Source organism: Rissa tridactyla, chromosome 3 (genome assembly GCF_028500815.1).
Source record: "Rissa tridactyla isolate bRisTri1 chromosome 3, bRisTri1.patW.cur.20221130, whole genome shotgun sequence".
NCBI lineage: Eukaryota > Metazoa > Chordata > Aves > Charadriiformes > Laridae > Rissa > Rissa tridactyla.
Genome location: NC_071468.1, coordinates 13,016,014 through 13,032,341, shown reverse-complemented (window position 1 = coordinate 13,032,341; position 16,328 = coordinate 13,016,014). Strand labels below are relative to the sequence as shown.

The 16,328-nt window shown below is 39.3% G+C and overlaps 1 protein-coding gene across 27 annotated transcripts in view; it reads right to left on the bottom strand.

Annotated features, from left to right (window-relative positions):
• The window catches only part of NRXN1 (neurexin 1), a 715,088-nt gene that overhangs the window by 15,411 nt on the left and 683,349 nt on the right, over window positions 1-16,328 (bottom strand). For 18 of the 27 annotated variants that reach the window (XM_054193682.1, XM_054193683.1, XM_054193681.1 and 15 more), the window contains one exon: window positions 5,970-6,057. In XM_054193682.1, coding sequence (XP_054049657.1) covers window positions 5,970-6,057 — 88 coding nt within the window. The remainder of the gene's footprint in view (window positions 1-5,969; window positions 6,058-16,328) is intronic. The other 9 variants (XM_054193686.1, XM_054193698.1, XM_054193690.1 and 6 more) reach the window with 1 other exon arrangement.

The window sequence follows — 16,328 nt, the reverse complement described above, 5'->3', positions numbered from 1 at the left end:
GCTCAGTCTACTGACAAGAAAGTGGTTCAGTTCACAATAAAATAATTTGGAAAAATGCAACATTTGCTTTCTGTTGCTTTGGGGGGGCTTTGTGATTTATAAAAAAAATTAAATAACCTTAACAACTATTTTTACTTCAATTATAGGAAAATTAATCTACATCTGAAGCCTCTCAGTTCCTTGAAGTATAGACATGGCAAGTGCTAACATCTGGAAAGTTTGTAAATAAAGCATAATTTTCACCCTGTAGTAGCTGATACAGATATGTCTATATGTATTTCAGCTAAGCAGTTAAAAAAGGCTGATTCAAGGCAACCCAGAGGTCTTTCTAGTGCTGCAAATGCATATAGAACTACAGGATAATTGGACTGAGGCACAAATATTCCCTTTATGTCTCAAGCCATAATGAAGACAGTAGCCCTATGAACTAACTGTAATTTTATTTTTCTTTGTTTCAGCTCCTTGCACAAAGAATTCCATGAAGTGCATTAAATAGGGCACTTGCAGTGATGTATAAATAATAGGAGTCACTTCACCTCCTACTGCAATGATACCTTACTGCCAGATGCCCCAGGAATACAATGCAATAATTTGTGACAGGAAAAGAAGAGCAAAACTTCTAATAATAAGCATAACTCATTCGCAGTCTGTATTTCACAGCTCCGCCCATTAGAAAAATAGGTATCAATTCTGGGACGAAACCTAAACCATCACAAAGCGTTTGAGAACATATGGTTGCTAGCCATCTCCATCTATCCGACACATGCTCTCGCCCAGCAGAGGACATACATATGCAGGAAGCGGTTTGCATGCAAAGCCCCATATTGTTCTGCTGACAGGACAAAGCCTTCCCCAAAGCAGTGACTGAACTGTAAGAGTCATCTTAAGTTCGCTCTCTCTTGGCTATACTGATGTTACGGAGATTTCTGCCTGTCGCCAGCTGTTTTCTGTAGTGCAATGAGCCTGACCAAGATGTAGGAAAATCAATGCATGCTCAAAGATCAGTCCATAAGCATCTATCATATTATCGGTCCTTACTTAACAATGTAGAAAAACAACTGATCCCATTTCTCCCTCAGAATTGAGAATCAGGGCTAAGAAAGGTAACGAATAGTACCAGTTGGTATATGTCACTGAACCCTCTCCTGACTATTCTTACCCTATTGCCCTACAGAACAAGTACAGGACGAGATCTGATACCAATCTAACACTGTTCTGGCACATGGAATCCAAGAGCTGCCAGACAAACACAGATCAAGAAATGATGATGTATTTTATATGGTTGCAACGTGTGAACTTCTGTTGGTAAAAAGACACTCGGTTGAACCTAAAAAATTCTGTTTCTTCAAGACCAGTCTTTCACTTTGAAAGCTGCCTTCTGTTAAAGCTTCCAAGACCAGTGAATACCATATATTCTCATTTTAAGACTGCTAAAACTTCTATCCACCCCATTTCTGCTGGGCCATCAGGAGAGGTTTTGAACCTCATTTCTAACTTAAACCTTTGCCAAGACCCGAGTTTAAGAAGGATTTAACTGTAATTTGCAGAAAAAACCCAACTTGTTTGTGTGTATGCTAAAAACACTAAGGCTTTCTCCCTGGTCTAGATTTCCCTGACATTAAATTCAATGATTTCACTTCCTTTGACCCAGTTTGGACCTCTCCATGTTTTGAAACATTTCAATAGCTACAGAAGTGGCTAGATAATAGCTAACAAATAAAATACCAGCCCAATGTAACAGGAACAAATAAGCTGTGTAGCACAAATGCTCACTGAAACTCAGCAGAAATCAGAGCCCTGTACAGAGCTCAGGAAAGGCTGGAACGGCAGTTCTGATGCACAGAATGGCAATTTGTCCATCCGCAGTTTTATAAAACTCTTCACGTAAAATTAGTAAAACATCCCAGGTCCTTTTTTTTTGGCTAGGTTTCCACTAACATTTTTCATAACTTGTCTACAAAATGAAAAGGCTTTATTATTTCCTCTGTGACATGAAGCTGAGGAAACATAAATAATAATAATTATTATTATCATCGTCGTCATCATTCTTCAAGTTGTTATTAGTATTTAGAGTAGGAGAGGGGAATATGGAGAGATTGTGAAAGCAATACGTTTTGCCTTACTATACAAAAAATAACGCAAACAAAATATGTTGACTAAGTTTTGCATGCTAATAAATTTGTTATGACTTCATCCCATTACGGCACATTTAGCAGTTTGTGTACCACAATGAAATCTGCAATTATAATTTTTGTGACTTTATGTTCCAGACAAGTTGATGGGATTGCTGCTTAGCAGCTCCTAATCTGGTCTACGTTTTTATGTCCCATATGAAATTTGTTGCAAATTGCCTCTTTCCATTTATTATTTAGAAGACAGGTGCACAGAAAGCAAAGCTGGTGGTGGCAGACCGAGACTTGTTAGCCACTACAAACTGCAACATGTGTACCCTAGAAAAGAAGCTCTATTTTAAGCATGTCTTGCTAATCAGTAAAATCTAGCTAATCGGTATTTTCTATGACATATAGGCTAACCATATTCAAACTGTTCGTTGAATAGGCTCACATTTTGGGCTGAGAACTTTGGTTAGAAATAGGCATGTCATGGGCAATCATCATGTAAACATACAGTTATGGCCCTGCATGGGCTGCAAGGGCTCTGGCCATCCTTTGAATGTGTTCTTACTAGAAAAATGTTGACCTGAGAGCATCATCTCTTGTGCTGGGGTGGATCCTTCTGCTGATGACCACTAGGAACAAGAGAAGAAATCTAAACGGGATCTCAGGCTATGGCCTCTGAATTGAAAACGTAACAGCAAAGTGGTCCTGATCACCATATATTTTGCCTCCTAGAAGTATCTGTTAGGAAACATAAGCTTCACCAGCATCAGTGAGCGTGTGGAGGAGTGGCTGTGGAGAAGCAACTCTGGTTCATTAAAAGGGTTACAGGGAAAAAACTGAACCGAGCCATGGGAAGAATTTAAATGGAGGGACATATCCTTTTACATGTCCTATCCCAAATGAAAAGAAAAAAAAAATCATTAATCTGTCACTGCTAACAACACTATGGTTTTCTCCTTTAAGTTCCAGCCGACTGTTAGGAGTAACTCAAATTCAAATCAAAATGACTGCAGCATTATTGAGATGGAGCAGTGCCTCCTGGACTATTCATGGAGAAAGCTTATTCATAAGACTAAGTGACTAAGACTAAAACAGCTTACAGAGAGACAGATATGCTAGAAGTTAGCGACTTCAGTAACCCTGTTGGTTCATGTTATTTCAAATATGAGAAAAGGACAAGGCCAATGAAGAGGGAGGCAAATTAATAGCTTTTAAGAGTTGAGAGTGGGAGGACAAGTGACATTTTGATGTGAAGAATGACAGATAAAATGATCCAGACAATTGGGATTATGGAGAACATAATTCCTGTGCCAATCCTTCCTTTTTTTAAAAAGCAGTAGCAATTTGGATCCAAAAAATGAAACTGTAAAACCTTTCTCAAATAAACAAAAATGAGAAGCGTATCTGGGTGGTGAAAAGCTAAAATAGGAAAGCTAAACACCAGGATGTAAAGCTAATGGCAAGGTTTTGCAAGAAGACTAACATTCACATTCCCCTTCTGGACCATAGTTTGGACAGAAATGATAACCTGTCAGAAAGCTTCATTTCACCCCTCCCATTCCTGCACCCACCCGCTGAATGACTGTGCGTGGTTCCAGGACTACCAAGCATTGCAGCCCCAGATCTGAAGTTCAAAACAACCTCAGAGAAGAACTATTCTGAAATTTCATTGCCTTGCAGCAAGCTGTAAGGCTGAGACAATACAATCATATTTCTAATACATCAGCTGCATTCTAAGAGGACTTGGGAAATTTTTTTAGTGCCAGGTAACTAATGTATTGTTTTACAGTTGCCTTATAAATTTTAAAAAATATTAAAATTATCCACATTTACAGTAGATAAATGTCAACTTAGCTACTAAGCAGCACTGCCCGAGTTAACTAATGCACGGACGCAATTGGCATGGATGAGCTCAGAGCCCTATGAAATGCCTACTGCATTGACTCGCGCTGACAAGACAGTCTTGTTAAGCTTAAGAATTTGAAAATGAGAAGGGAAGGGCAGAAAAAAATCCTGGAAATTACTTTTCAAACTTTCAAAAAATGAATTCTTATCACAATTCCTAAATATCTTGCTCATGATGTCTGGGACTTCTGCAAGTGAAATGTCTTCCCGAGAGATATGAAAATGTGTAAGGTGGGTGTATCTGTTGCTGCTCAGTTTTAAGAATGGTCGTTCCATCTCGTGGCATTTTGAAAAACACTCTGCAGTCCTTCTATTGGAAAGGAAAAGAAACCAACTCCAAAGTATTCGCATCAAATCTATAAATACCTTGGTTCCTGGAAGAGCTCTAATGCCACCCTGCAGGTCCATCAAACACTGAGACAAGTCATAAACATCTCTGCCTTTACTTAAATTTAAATAAGTAATTTTTACATGTGGGTGTTAGACTATGTGACTTCAAAAAGGAACCATGCATCTGCATTTGAAACGAAATTGCATTTGTCTTAAGGCTATGTAGACATATTCCCTGCTCCCCGATTTGGGTGTTGTACTAAGATTTGCACTGATTAGTTTTGATTTGCACTGATATACAGGCCAGTCTCAAATTTCATTAATTTCTACTTAAACGAAATATGGTAACACACAACAAATCTATCTTAATCGTTTTACTACTAAGTTGTTATAGCAAGTACTAAAGGCTACCATATTATCTAAAACACCCGATAGCAAGCATGCTACCCAATAGCACAGAATTCAAGAGAATAACAGAGACATATTTGGCACCACAAGCTGTTCACTCAGAAAAGGTAAAAGCTTTCAAGGGAATGGAGCACCTCTCTCACGAGGAAAGGCTGAGAGACCTGGGTCTGTTTAGCCTGGAGAAGAGAAGACCAAGAGGTGATCTCATCAATGCATATAAATATCTAAAGGGTGGGTGTCAAGAGGATGGGGCCAGACTCTTCTCAGTGGTGCCCGGTGACAGGGCAAGGGGTAACGGGCACAAGCTGGAATACAGGAAATTCCATCTTAATATGAGGAAAACTTCTTAACCCAAGCCAGCAAAGTAATCAGGAGTAGTTCATTTCATATCTGGGATTTTCTGAAGGTTATAGAGTAACCTAATTCTTCAGATTGCTGTTATGAAGTTTTGCACTCCTTTCACATCCATGATAAACATTTGGATTTTTGGATACTACATTTGGATGTAGTATTTAATTGAATATGAAGATAAGTGGGAAATTATATCAGAGAGAAAAATTAGTACCAAATCTTACTGGGAGTAGGAAAGACATGGCCAAAACACAACAAAATTTTGTTCCATGGAAAATACTAGAATGCAAAAAATTCTTCATTTCTAATCGGAACTGAAACAAACGCTCTGAATAGTCTTGTCTTGGAAAAAAGCCATAAAACAATTCGAAATTTGAGACTGCTGTATACGATGTCTTCAGGTTTTTACCACCTATACAGTATTTCATACCATAAACAGTAATTCAAAATGAACTCTGCTTCTGCTACTGAGATAATATGACACTTGAAATATTGTACTTTTATCTTATTTGGTGGAAATGCTTAAGGCACGAGCTTTCTCCTAAATTAAGTTGTCCCTTCTTTATCACAACGACACAGTTGCAGGGGCCCCAGAATGCCCTTCCCAGACCAGCCTCAGGCCCTCGGTCAAGCTATAACCTTGCTCAGATCATGGCTATCAATGTGCTCCCACCTGTTCTCTTTGAAAAACGTATAGCAAACCCTCCCTCTCTGCTGACACTGCCATGTACAGAAAGGCCCCAATTCAACTTCTCCCCCTGCTACGTAAGAAAGGACTGTCCCGCTAAATGGGACTCTGTGGGACTGGAGCATGCAAATATGAAATAAAAGAAAGTAATAAAAAAGTTGACTAACCTAACCCACCTGAGCTCGGCTCACAGGGATCGATGTCCTCATCATCGCTAGGACATTCGGCCGAGGCCACCAGGATGTCATCTGTGGTCTGCAAAGAAAATGAAAGTCAAATAGATATATTTTAATTGACTGAACATGTTGCAAGATTCTCACTGGCATCTCTTTTATTGCTCGGATTTATGCAAGGCTCAGAACATTCCAGACTTAATGTTTAATGGCACAGTGACACTCTCCAACTCTGTATTAATGGGACTTTGCTTTTCAATTCGCACTTGTCAGTTTTTAGAACTGTGTTAGATACCCAGTGAAGGCACTTAAAAATTTTAATATTCTTTTTGTAATAAGAATAGAAAGTAGAAGGACAGAATATGTATATTGGGGCTACTAGTCTTCCCTCTTTATCTCCAGTATCTCTACTATCATATTGCTGAAAACACTGAGAGCATTGAAAAACCAAATAAAAATATTGAACTGCCTGCAGCTGTTAAAACTATCAGAAATATAGTGGTGTTTTCTACATTAATTGCACTTGCTTTCGTGGATGTAGAGCCAAAAAAAGGAAAAGACACAAACATAAATCTCTTTGAGTTGAAAACTATTAAATGAAAAGAAAGCCAAGGAAAGAAAACAAGAATAAATATATGCGGTGTTAGAAAGTATCATCCTGTTTTCTTAAATAAGTGAAAACATCCTATTTTCTTAAATAAGTGAAGTATTTCCCAAGTGCTGTGTTTAGGTCCGAGGGACTCTAGGAACATCTGTCCAAAATGGACTCGGACAGTTCTTTGTATAAAGAAATCAAATAAATAAAAACAAAGGAGGCAAACCAGGGGATGTATGATACAACACGCAATGAAGAAAAGAAAGTGGGGATTCCTATCTACCGCTTCTTCCAATGCAAGAACCAGGCGATATTCAATGAAACACCGAGGCAATCAATCTGAACCTGATAAAATGAAATACCTTCTGTTCAAGCCACCTCTGAGAACAGTCATTTAGAAATGTAATAAGAACATCCACAGTTATTAGGGGAAATAATAGCAGGGAAATATAAACTGTCATGCTCCTGGTCATTTCTCAAGCAATTACTAATGAGGTTAGGAAGAAGCTTTTCCTATGGGCAAGACATTTCATAACTGTCCATTTCAAGCTTCTGTTCACCTCACTGAAGGAAATGCCCGGCAAGAATAAGAAGACTACATGATATTGAAACAAGCGGCTAAGGATATAGCAGGCAAAAGGCCATCCTTGGATTCCTGTATGATAGATGTGCCAACAAACAGATACAACCCATTTTGGTAAATGTGAAATGTTATTTGGGGCAGTGAGGTAGGGTTGCATGAGTATAGGAGAGGGACATTACAATACATCAAAGTTTTACTTCATCTGTTTCAGTCTGAACCTGTAAAAATGTTATGACCAAAGCCTAACCAATGTTGTTTATCGTTATTATTCTAACTGAAGTTTTAAAGCAAAGCATATTACAGTAATAGGCTTTTCTTTGTCACGCTTCAAGAATATTGATGAACATATGCTTTCAGCACTTCTGTGAAGCAGGAAAGTGATACAGGAATACTTTCATTAATATGTGAGGCACAACGAAGAAAAGCCTATTATAACAATATTATATTTTACAAGTAGAAGACTGAGGCACGAGAGAATGAAGTAACTTGCTGAAGGTAACCAAAAGTCTGTAGACAATAGCTATGTTATGCCACAGTTTGACGCCGTAATGACAAAAATGATCTTTCCTTATAACTGAGGCAATTTATAGCTGGGGGAAACCACTCTGTAAATCTGTAAGGCTGCCAAAATGAGCTGGCAGATTTGCAAGGAGAGTTTAAAAAGACAAAAAAAAAAGTATTCTAGTTGTCCATTCTTTCTGCCATGTAGAAAAACAGAGTTATAACAAAAGCCAGCTGCAAACATCCTCTTGAATTTCTAATGTCCATTTATTTTCCCCAAAATACAAACATTTAAGCTTAAAAATGAGTAACAGTCCCTTTGTGGAAAAACACCTATGTTTTTCCTGAAGCATAAAGAAAAATTAAACAACTAGGTAACCAATAAAGCCCGCACATAAAAAGTTAACTCTGTGCTGTGAAAACCACAACTAGTAAGTACAAAAAAGTACTAATAAGCATACAAAAAAGTATCATGCATCTCCCAAACAGTTTCAATTTGGTCGGTAAAACCATAGTGACATATTTTCCCTTCTGCCCATAACACTGGAGAAGACACTACACTTTTATGACTTGCAGCCGCAATACCGAACGTTTACCAATTGATCATTGGGGAATTGTACACAAATACCATTAAACAGAGAGCACCATATGCATACATAATAGTCAGAGCAGGAAATTATGTTCTGTGAGATCTACTGGTCTAACTGGAATTTTGTTTAAGGGTGCTTTGATACACGCGTGGATGAGTAACCCTTGTAACTTGAGCAAGCTGAGGTGAAATGATCATATGGAGTTACAGAATTATTGCAGTGTCTCTGATTATCCCTGATATAGGTTAGTGTGGTCAGAGTTTAAGTAACTCTACTTTTTTTACAGTTCGCACTGCATTCAAAATTACCAGAAAGCAACTATGGAAAAATCATACACTTTAAATGTCTTAATGTATAAGAGATACTTTGCTCAGCTATTTGTAAGAGGGAGTGTCAAAACTGTCTTTATAAAGTGACACTAATTCCAATCTATGGAAAGAGTATTCACGCTTCTACAAGAACAAAGGGATGTTCTTGACTGATAAAAGTGCACGTATATTATGGGTACAGAAATGAACAGTACCTTAAATAAATGTGAATATAGCGCGACAAGAAAGACCTCGTTAATGTTTCAGCGTATTAAAGGAAATAATGTATGTTTCAAAGTCAATACTAGATACGAAACTAATTTTGTTGCAAGCAATAAATCAAGTATTCGAATAAGAAGGGAAGCGGTAAGGTGATGTGAAAAATGTTTTCTTCACAAAAACATGTCAGGAAGAATTCCTTTCTCAGTATCAATTAATGGATGTGTCACGATCTCCCCCATTCTCCCCTTTCCCCAAACCCAAGTACCTCTTTCCTGCTACTCATACATATTTTTATCAGAAAAAAAGGCAAAGGAGGTGTGAAAGGCAAGTGAGATGGCAGTGATCAAGCTACAAATGAAAGCCATTGGACTGCCTAACACGATTTAAAATGGGATTAAGAATTAGCTAAAACACTAGAGAATATAAAGAATACATAAATTAAAGAAATACTTTGGGTCAGTTACCAGACTTCTTTCTCCAGAAGAGCTCTGACTGACAGGACTTTACCTGAACAGAGAGCAGGAATTAGACCTAAGGGTCTCAGACAGCCATGGGGTACAGATAAATAATGCAAGATAGAGTTATATGCTTTACTTACTGCACATTATCTGTTCCTTATTCTTTTTAATTTGGATGGGAAGATTTAAAGCAAATCAGTTCTCCTAAGCGAACTGCAATTGTTGCTAGCACTGTGGCTAATTTACAGGAGACTGCTTCCAGCATTCTCATTAATCAAGGATTTAAAAGTCAGTGGAAAATCCCTTATTTACAGCGAGTGCCTAATAGGATAACATCCAACTGGTATCATCATAATACACGGTCGGATTAGAATGCCTCTTGGGCAAGTTGTTCAAATTCATTTAAGAAGCGAAACTCTAGCTGTAAGAGATTAAAAAAAATATTAAAATAGCAGGTGTACAACCTGGAAGGCCAGGCAGAATTTCTTTTGATTGCATCTTCTTTGTGTATGCTCAGAGCTTTTCAGATTCATTCTGCGGATGTGGTTGTATGACTTAAAATGCAGTCCACTGTAATATGTGGCTTCTTAAAAAAGTTGGACGTCTGTTCACATTTCAGAGAAAGGATGGCAGAAAAAGCTTACGATTAACGTGCCACTATAAAAAAATGGCTCAAAAAATAATATCACATTTTGTAAAGCTAGAAGCCACTGCATAATGTAGTTTCCGACAATTATTCATGGGTGTGGCCCCTACAGGAATTGGTCTTGCTTCCATCAGTCAGGTCTGCTTGCAAAAAGGACTTCGGGATTTGTCTCTTAGCCAAGAGTTTAAAATATGACCAATCTGCCACCTTGCCTGAGGAAGGAAACGGTGACTATTTCAAGAAAGCTCCTGGCCAGATCAAAAAGTGATGCTCTAGTCATGGCTTAAATACAGTGACAGCCTGTAGCTGTGGATAAATACCAAGCTGCCGCAAAGGGTACTACCATGGGTTCAAAACTGGTAGCAGCTATTACGGTTGTGCCCATCTAACAGTGCTCTTTGAATGCTATGGACTTCAAAAAAAATAATTGCAAATGAATAAATACAAGAAAGTAATTTTTTTTTTTGATTATTCAGTTTTTGCATGACTGGGCATAAATGCATACAATCTTATTCAGTTTTAATGTATGAAGCCTGTTGTACCTGAGGGTACCAGAGAAATATGATCTCAAAATTAAATCACCAATCTGAATTGTGCATTCATTAACAGTATAATGGATCCTGCATATTTTCTCCTGTAGTGTTCCACCAGCTCTCGTTTAAATCATAGCACCCTACAGCTACTCTGAATATAGTTTATTCCTTTCTTGTTCAATAATACACTTTATCCCATGGGAACTGCAAGTAAATCCAAATTACACAACAGTTAAAAACTAGCAGTCCTAAATTATTATATGAATTATAAACAGCATAACCGCCTGTGACTACTGTTTAAATCATTTTAGATGAGAACTTCAACTGTGTAATCAAAAATATTTTTATTTACAGCTGCCAGCCAGGCACCATTGTGTGCTTGGTGCTAAAGACAGATGGAAGGAAAAGACTCTGCTCTGAGGAGCTTACAGTTTGATTTTGGACCAGATGCGACAAATGAGCATGAGAGAGGGGAGCAGAGGATAAGAAGGGTCAGGTGAGGATGCTACTGATAAGCGCTAGCAGTTACGCAGGCTCTGATCTAGCAAATTCTCCAAAATGACGCTCCAAGACGGCAGGGAGGAAAGGCAAGAAGAAAGGCGGCAGAGAAAAGCCAGGCAGGAGCCCGTGACTGGCCAAGGAGATGCTGCGAACAGATGGCACTTGGAGAGCACTGCCGAGGCTGCAAGCCTTTCCGAGGAAACTCGGCATATTTAAAACTCTGTCCACCAAGCACGGAGGTGAGGGCAGCCAGAGCGGCGCAGGAAGAGCCAGGCAGCACCAACAGCCCGACGGTTGTTAAGGCATGGGAGGATGGAGCATGGTTGGGTTGGGAGGGGAAGGAACAAAGAACGTGAGAAATTAACGGTAAGGTCACGAGAGCGAAGGGGACGAGGTGGTAAAAGGGGATGGCCAGGATAAAAGGGAGTTGATATCAACAGGCCTGATTATGTGAAGATTAACGGGTAAGAATTTAATGACTGTTAACAAATGACTGCCTGAAAACATACTTTCAGATGTAGGACTAGGAAATTAATCCTCTAACTCTCCTTTTCTGAAATGCTTGGTTATCGTCTCTGCTTACATTACTTAATTTTTCCTCCTGAAAAAAAGAGCTTATTCAAATATTTGCCGTTTAGTTGATAAAGATTCAGCTACAACTGATACTTAAGCACAGACGTCTGCTTCAGCTTAGCAGAAGGGTATATAGCTAGAGCTATGGTATAAACCAAGGTTTTGGAAAAACAACAGATAGATACTACAATCTTCTTCATCAGCTGTGGCAAACTGTCCTTTAAAAATACGGTTCATGCAATGTTTACAGAAGGGAGCCCCAACAAGCCATTTTGTGCTTTTGCACTGGACACATGAACTTCTGAGGCAGCAGGGGACTCTCCTAAAAACCAATCCCTCGCATACATTCCTTTTTTCCCCTATTTTTCTTTTAATGGGAGGAATAAAGTAACCCAAACCAATGGGAATGCTGGTAGAAACCAACAGGGTGTGAAAACTCACAAAAGAGTTCACGTGTAAAAAAAAAAACAAATTTCATTTTTTGAGGACGGGACTAACCGCGCAATTTTCTAGCCAAGACTGTGTAATTTAAATTTAACTTTCTGTGTATGAAGCAGATCTCTAGGACTGGTTATTGAGACAGTTGTAGAAAGAAACTCCAGTACGTCATGTTAATCAGTCGTACTCTTCAGCCGGCTTCTCCCTGGTGTTAATAACCTCCCGTTGCGTGAGGCAGTTTGCTGGGAAAGACGCTACAGTGATCTAGCAGTAATATCAGCTCTAGATGACATGCTGTTTGGACAACCGCCTCCAAACTTGTATTTAACCTGCTATAGGTCACACAAGTACATGTGCATCAATTACTGCTCGTCCGCCCACATACAAAATATTTTCTTGGTGCCGTGCTACAGAAAAATGTTATTTCTGGACACAGATATTAAAATGCTAATATTTCAAGCACATACGCAATATTTATTACATCTTCTATTAACTGCTGACATATTATTACCCTGTAATGTGAAAATACAGTAACTGAAAATCGAAACACTTCCTCAAAACTGGTTCTCATCTAATTAATACCATCATGTTATTTCTTGAATTGGTCAATGTTTGACACTGGGAGAAAGCAAAAGCCTTGATTAGCAAGCTCCTCTCACGGAAGAAACGTCTAGGATATAATAACCAAACACAACAAGGCCTTTCAGTTAACGAAATGAGTGTTGTAGAAATTAAACTCTGCGGTGTAGGTAAAAAGCTCAAGACGATGCCTCGGATGCCCTGCAGGCCACCTCCAGCCTCCCTCCCCGAACCTCATCAGTGATGGGAATGTGGCTCCAGCCCACAGCACACCAGAATAACCTTATTTCTGGCCTCCAGCTCTCTACGTAAAGTACAGAAAGTCTACCTTTCCAGGAAACAACCTTAAAATCCACAGTATTATTTCCATGCAGAGCAGCATTTGTATTGCTTCTCCAGCTCCCCTCCTCCTCCCAAACATCTAAATTCTCATGGGCAAAATTACCACAAATAGCGGAAATATATTTGAGAAAAGGATTTATAGTAAAATAATGTCAACAAAGCTGCGTCGCTTTCCTTTAGGCTCTGAATTTGAAGTTAATTGTTTTGGTCAAAGTCTTAGAGCCACTCATCTCATCTGGTAAAAAGCAGAAGCAAAGCTGAGAAAATCCACCTGCTGGCAAAGCTACAGCTTTTTATGTGGACTGCTAGCCAGGCAGCACTCTGCATTAATCTTTAAAAATAAAGGCATTACTAATTTAAAATAAGTAAATAATCCAAATCTTCTCCTATCAGTTCATGTCCTTTACCCCCTGCAACATATGAATAATGTCAGTTTCACAGATGTAGACCAAAACCAATGTCTATATTCACTTTACTTATGAATGTCTCTTTTCTTGTTCCCTTGTGAACCTTTTTGGGAGCTGCTTTCTGGAAAATTAACCCACTGTTTTTTTCCTCCTTGTTTCTCTCCCTGTTAGGCAACTAATGAAAACGCACACATCTCCATCAATGTATTTTTCACTGGCCACTCTTCCACATTCAAAGTGCCTTGCAAGGAGATGTGTAACACCACACTCACTGCGTAACAGCAGGGGCTATTTTGGACTTCTCCTCTTGAAACAAGCTGATCCCGTACTAGCTGTGGTCCTTGGAAGCGGAGCAAACAGCAACCACCCGGTGACAGAGGATCAAGGATGGGAGTTACCGTTTCTCAGTTTTTGGCAGGAAGGAGAAGGTTTATTTTTGGGGGGTAATTACTTCATTCTTTGATCCAAATACAAGAACAACAAAGTGCAGTTTGATTAAGTTATAGCACAGGGTTCGCTATTTATAAAGGGAACAACTGATGTTTACCGTGAACGTTGGACTAGTGCTTCAAAACCATGCTGGCTGCAATGAAGGGTGGGTGATCTGTCCACCTTTCACGCCCTTCCCACCAAGGCCAACTCAGGTCATAAAAACCCGATGGCATGTTTTGCATGAGAAGTGATGTCAGCATCATGCACATTTTGCATTGATAAAGACCTGAATTTGTTTGGCGGTGCCAGAGGAACGGGCCCGCATTTGACATCTTTCCTGAAAATGGTATCACACGGTCTTGCTTGCGATTGATGCAGAACTACATGTACAGCAAAAAGACCAAAACTGTTTCCGTCCCTCCCACTGGAGATACTGGGGAGGCATGTCTGGCTGGGATTAACAAATGTATGCGCTCTGTAGCATGTCTACATTGCTCGCTTTGCTCCATCCTGCCCTCTCCCTCCTTTCTGCAGTGGGGCTGATGGAAAACGGGAGCTCACATCCCTGCTCTCAGGACTCCTCTCTCCCTGCCCTTGGGAACTGCCCGCTGACCCCCCAGCCTGCTCTGCCCCCAGGGCCCCCAGCAATCCTCTTGAGGTTGCAGGCAGAACTAGCCCAATGGTTTGTCATCCTGGAGAAAAAAACACAGATGAAGAGACATGACACAAACCTGAGCTTTATCCTTGAAAGTAGATATTGATACACAACATGCCAGCAAACAAATCCTAATGAACCTAATGGCATAATGCCTAGCATATTATTTATACCGTGCCACTGGTTAAAGCAGGCATGGCTTGGATGAAGAATGAATGAATCGACGTTATTTCTCTCTCATCTTCTAGATTCACAGTGGTGTAACATTTCTGTTTCCAGAAATAATTTTTTTGGCTAATTTTCATTCTGTGATTTACAAATACTTCTGTCACGGATCATACTGATCAGAAGAAGCTGTGCTTCTCTTCAATTTACCTTTTCCACCCTTATTTCCCCCAGGTAACTAAAATAGGTTGAGAACAAAGGACAGGTAATCTGTGAACTCTTTAAAAGTCACTTGTACTTTCCTTCTGAGATTCTCTTCAGAAAATCCACGTTCTTCTCTCATAAACACCATTCCTCATCACAAAACAAGAACAACAAAATGCAGTTTGATTTTTGTTTTGTTTTTACATTTGCACTAAGCCTAAAATATATGGAATGGCATGTAATTGATGAAATGCAACCCTATTAATTTCTCCTAGGCAAGAAAATAATTTTGCCTCTAACTATGACAAAAATGTTTCTGGGCATTATGCTTGTGTTTTCTGATATTTTATTTTTAGCCATCTCTTTTGCTGAAGTAAACATTTTGGTCCCCATTAATTTTGAACTCACAAAACACAGTGGAGACTTTTGCAGGTTCTTTCTCTTTTTAACCCAGAGACTCTGTGCTTATCGAACTGCAACATTACAACGGTGATAGCAAACCTTTTAATTTATATTCCTGTGTAACCTGTCACGTGCACAGAGATTGCTGAATTTTTGGAATATGAGACTTACTGCATTTGTATTCAGTTCAAAAAACTCAGGCACAGCATTATTAAATACTTCAAAAATGACTATTTGCGTCTTTGTTGGGGAAGTGGGCTTGCTTTTAATTGACCGGTGAGCTGCTAACATAGGCTATTTTTTTGCAACTTAATCACATGGTTTAAGACCATTCTTAGCAAAACTTAAGAAGTTAGAGAAAAGACTAGAACCAACACTGGACACTTTTAAGATCTGGCTGGCCAGGCTGCTGGGACATCCTGTCTAGACTGTGCTTTTGCCTTGGCAGTTTGGACCAGATGATCCTTGAGGTCCCTTCCAACCTGGGGTTCTACGGATCTGTGATCCGTTTAGTTACGAAAATGCCCCTTACACAGCAAAGTCAGAAACGCACTTAAGTAGAACTCCACTTCCATCTTTTTTATACAATCACAGTACCGCCAGTTTTACTAACTGTGAGTACCCCCAACTATTACATTGTGCCACACAAGAATATCTTGCTCCACTGATATCCAGGGGAATTTTATTACTGGTCTCAAAAGCGGGGAAGGCAAGAAAAGCCCTTCGCAAGGAATACTTCCTGCAACTAACACGCAGTCTCTGTTCTCAATCACCATATTTTCCGGGTGGAAAAAGCTTTCCTATCTTGATTCAAAATACAGAGCACAAAATAATAATTTTAGAAGAAACTTAGAAAACTGCATAAACTATCAGACTGCGTTTTAGCCATTTAGGTAAACCAGTGACCTCATCTTGCCCCAGAGAGAGACAAGTGAGAGACAGAGACAATAAAGAGAAAACATGGGATCTTCTATTTAACACTAACCTACCCGTACCAAATTCTCTAAGTTCATTTGAGCATGTCTTCTACTCAAGGCAAATTAGTTTAAGTCAGTCAGAGCAGGTAAGCATCTGCTGGTATCCCTCTCCCAACCTTTAGTTTTCCTTTCCTGAAGGAAAGACAAGCACCAGTCCCACTGCCAACATTTTCCTTGCTTGATTTTTATAATAAAGACTACAATTTAAAATTTTGGAGGGGCTAAGAGGGCACATTGTTCCC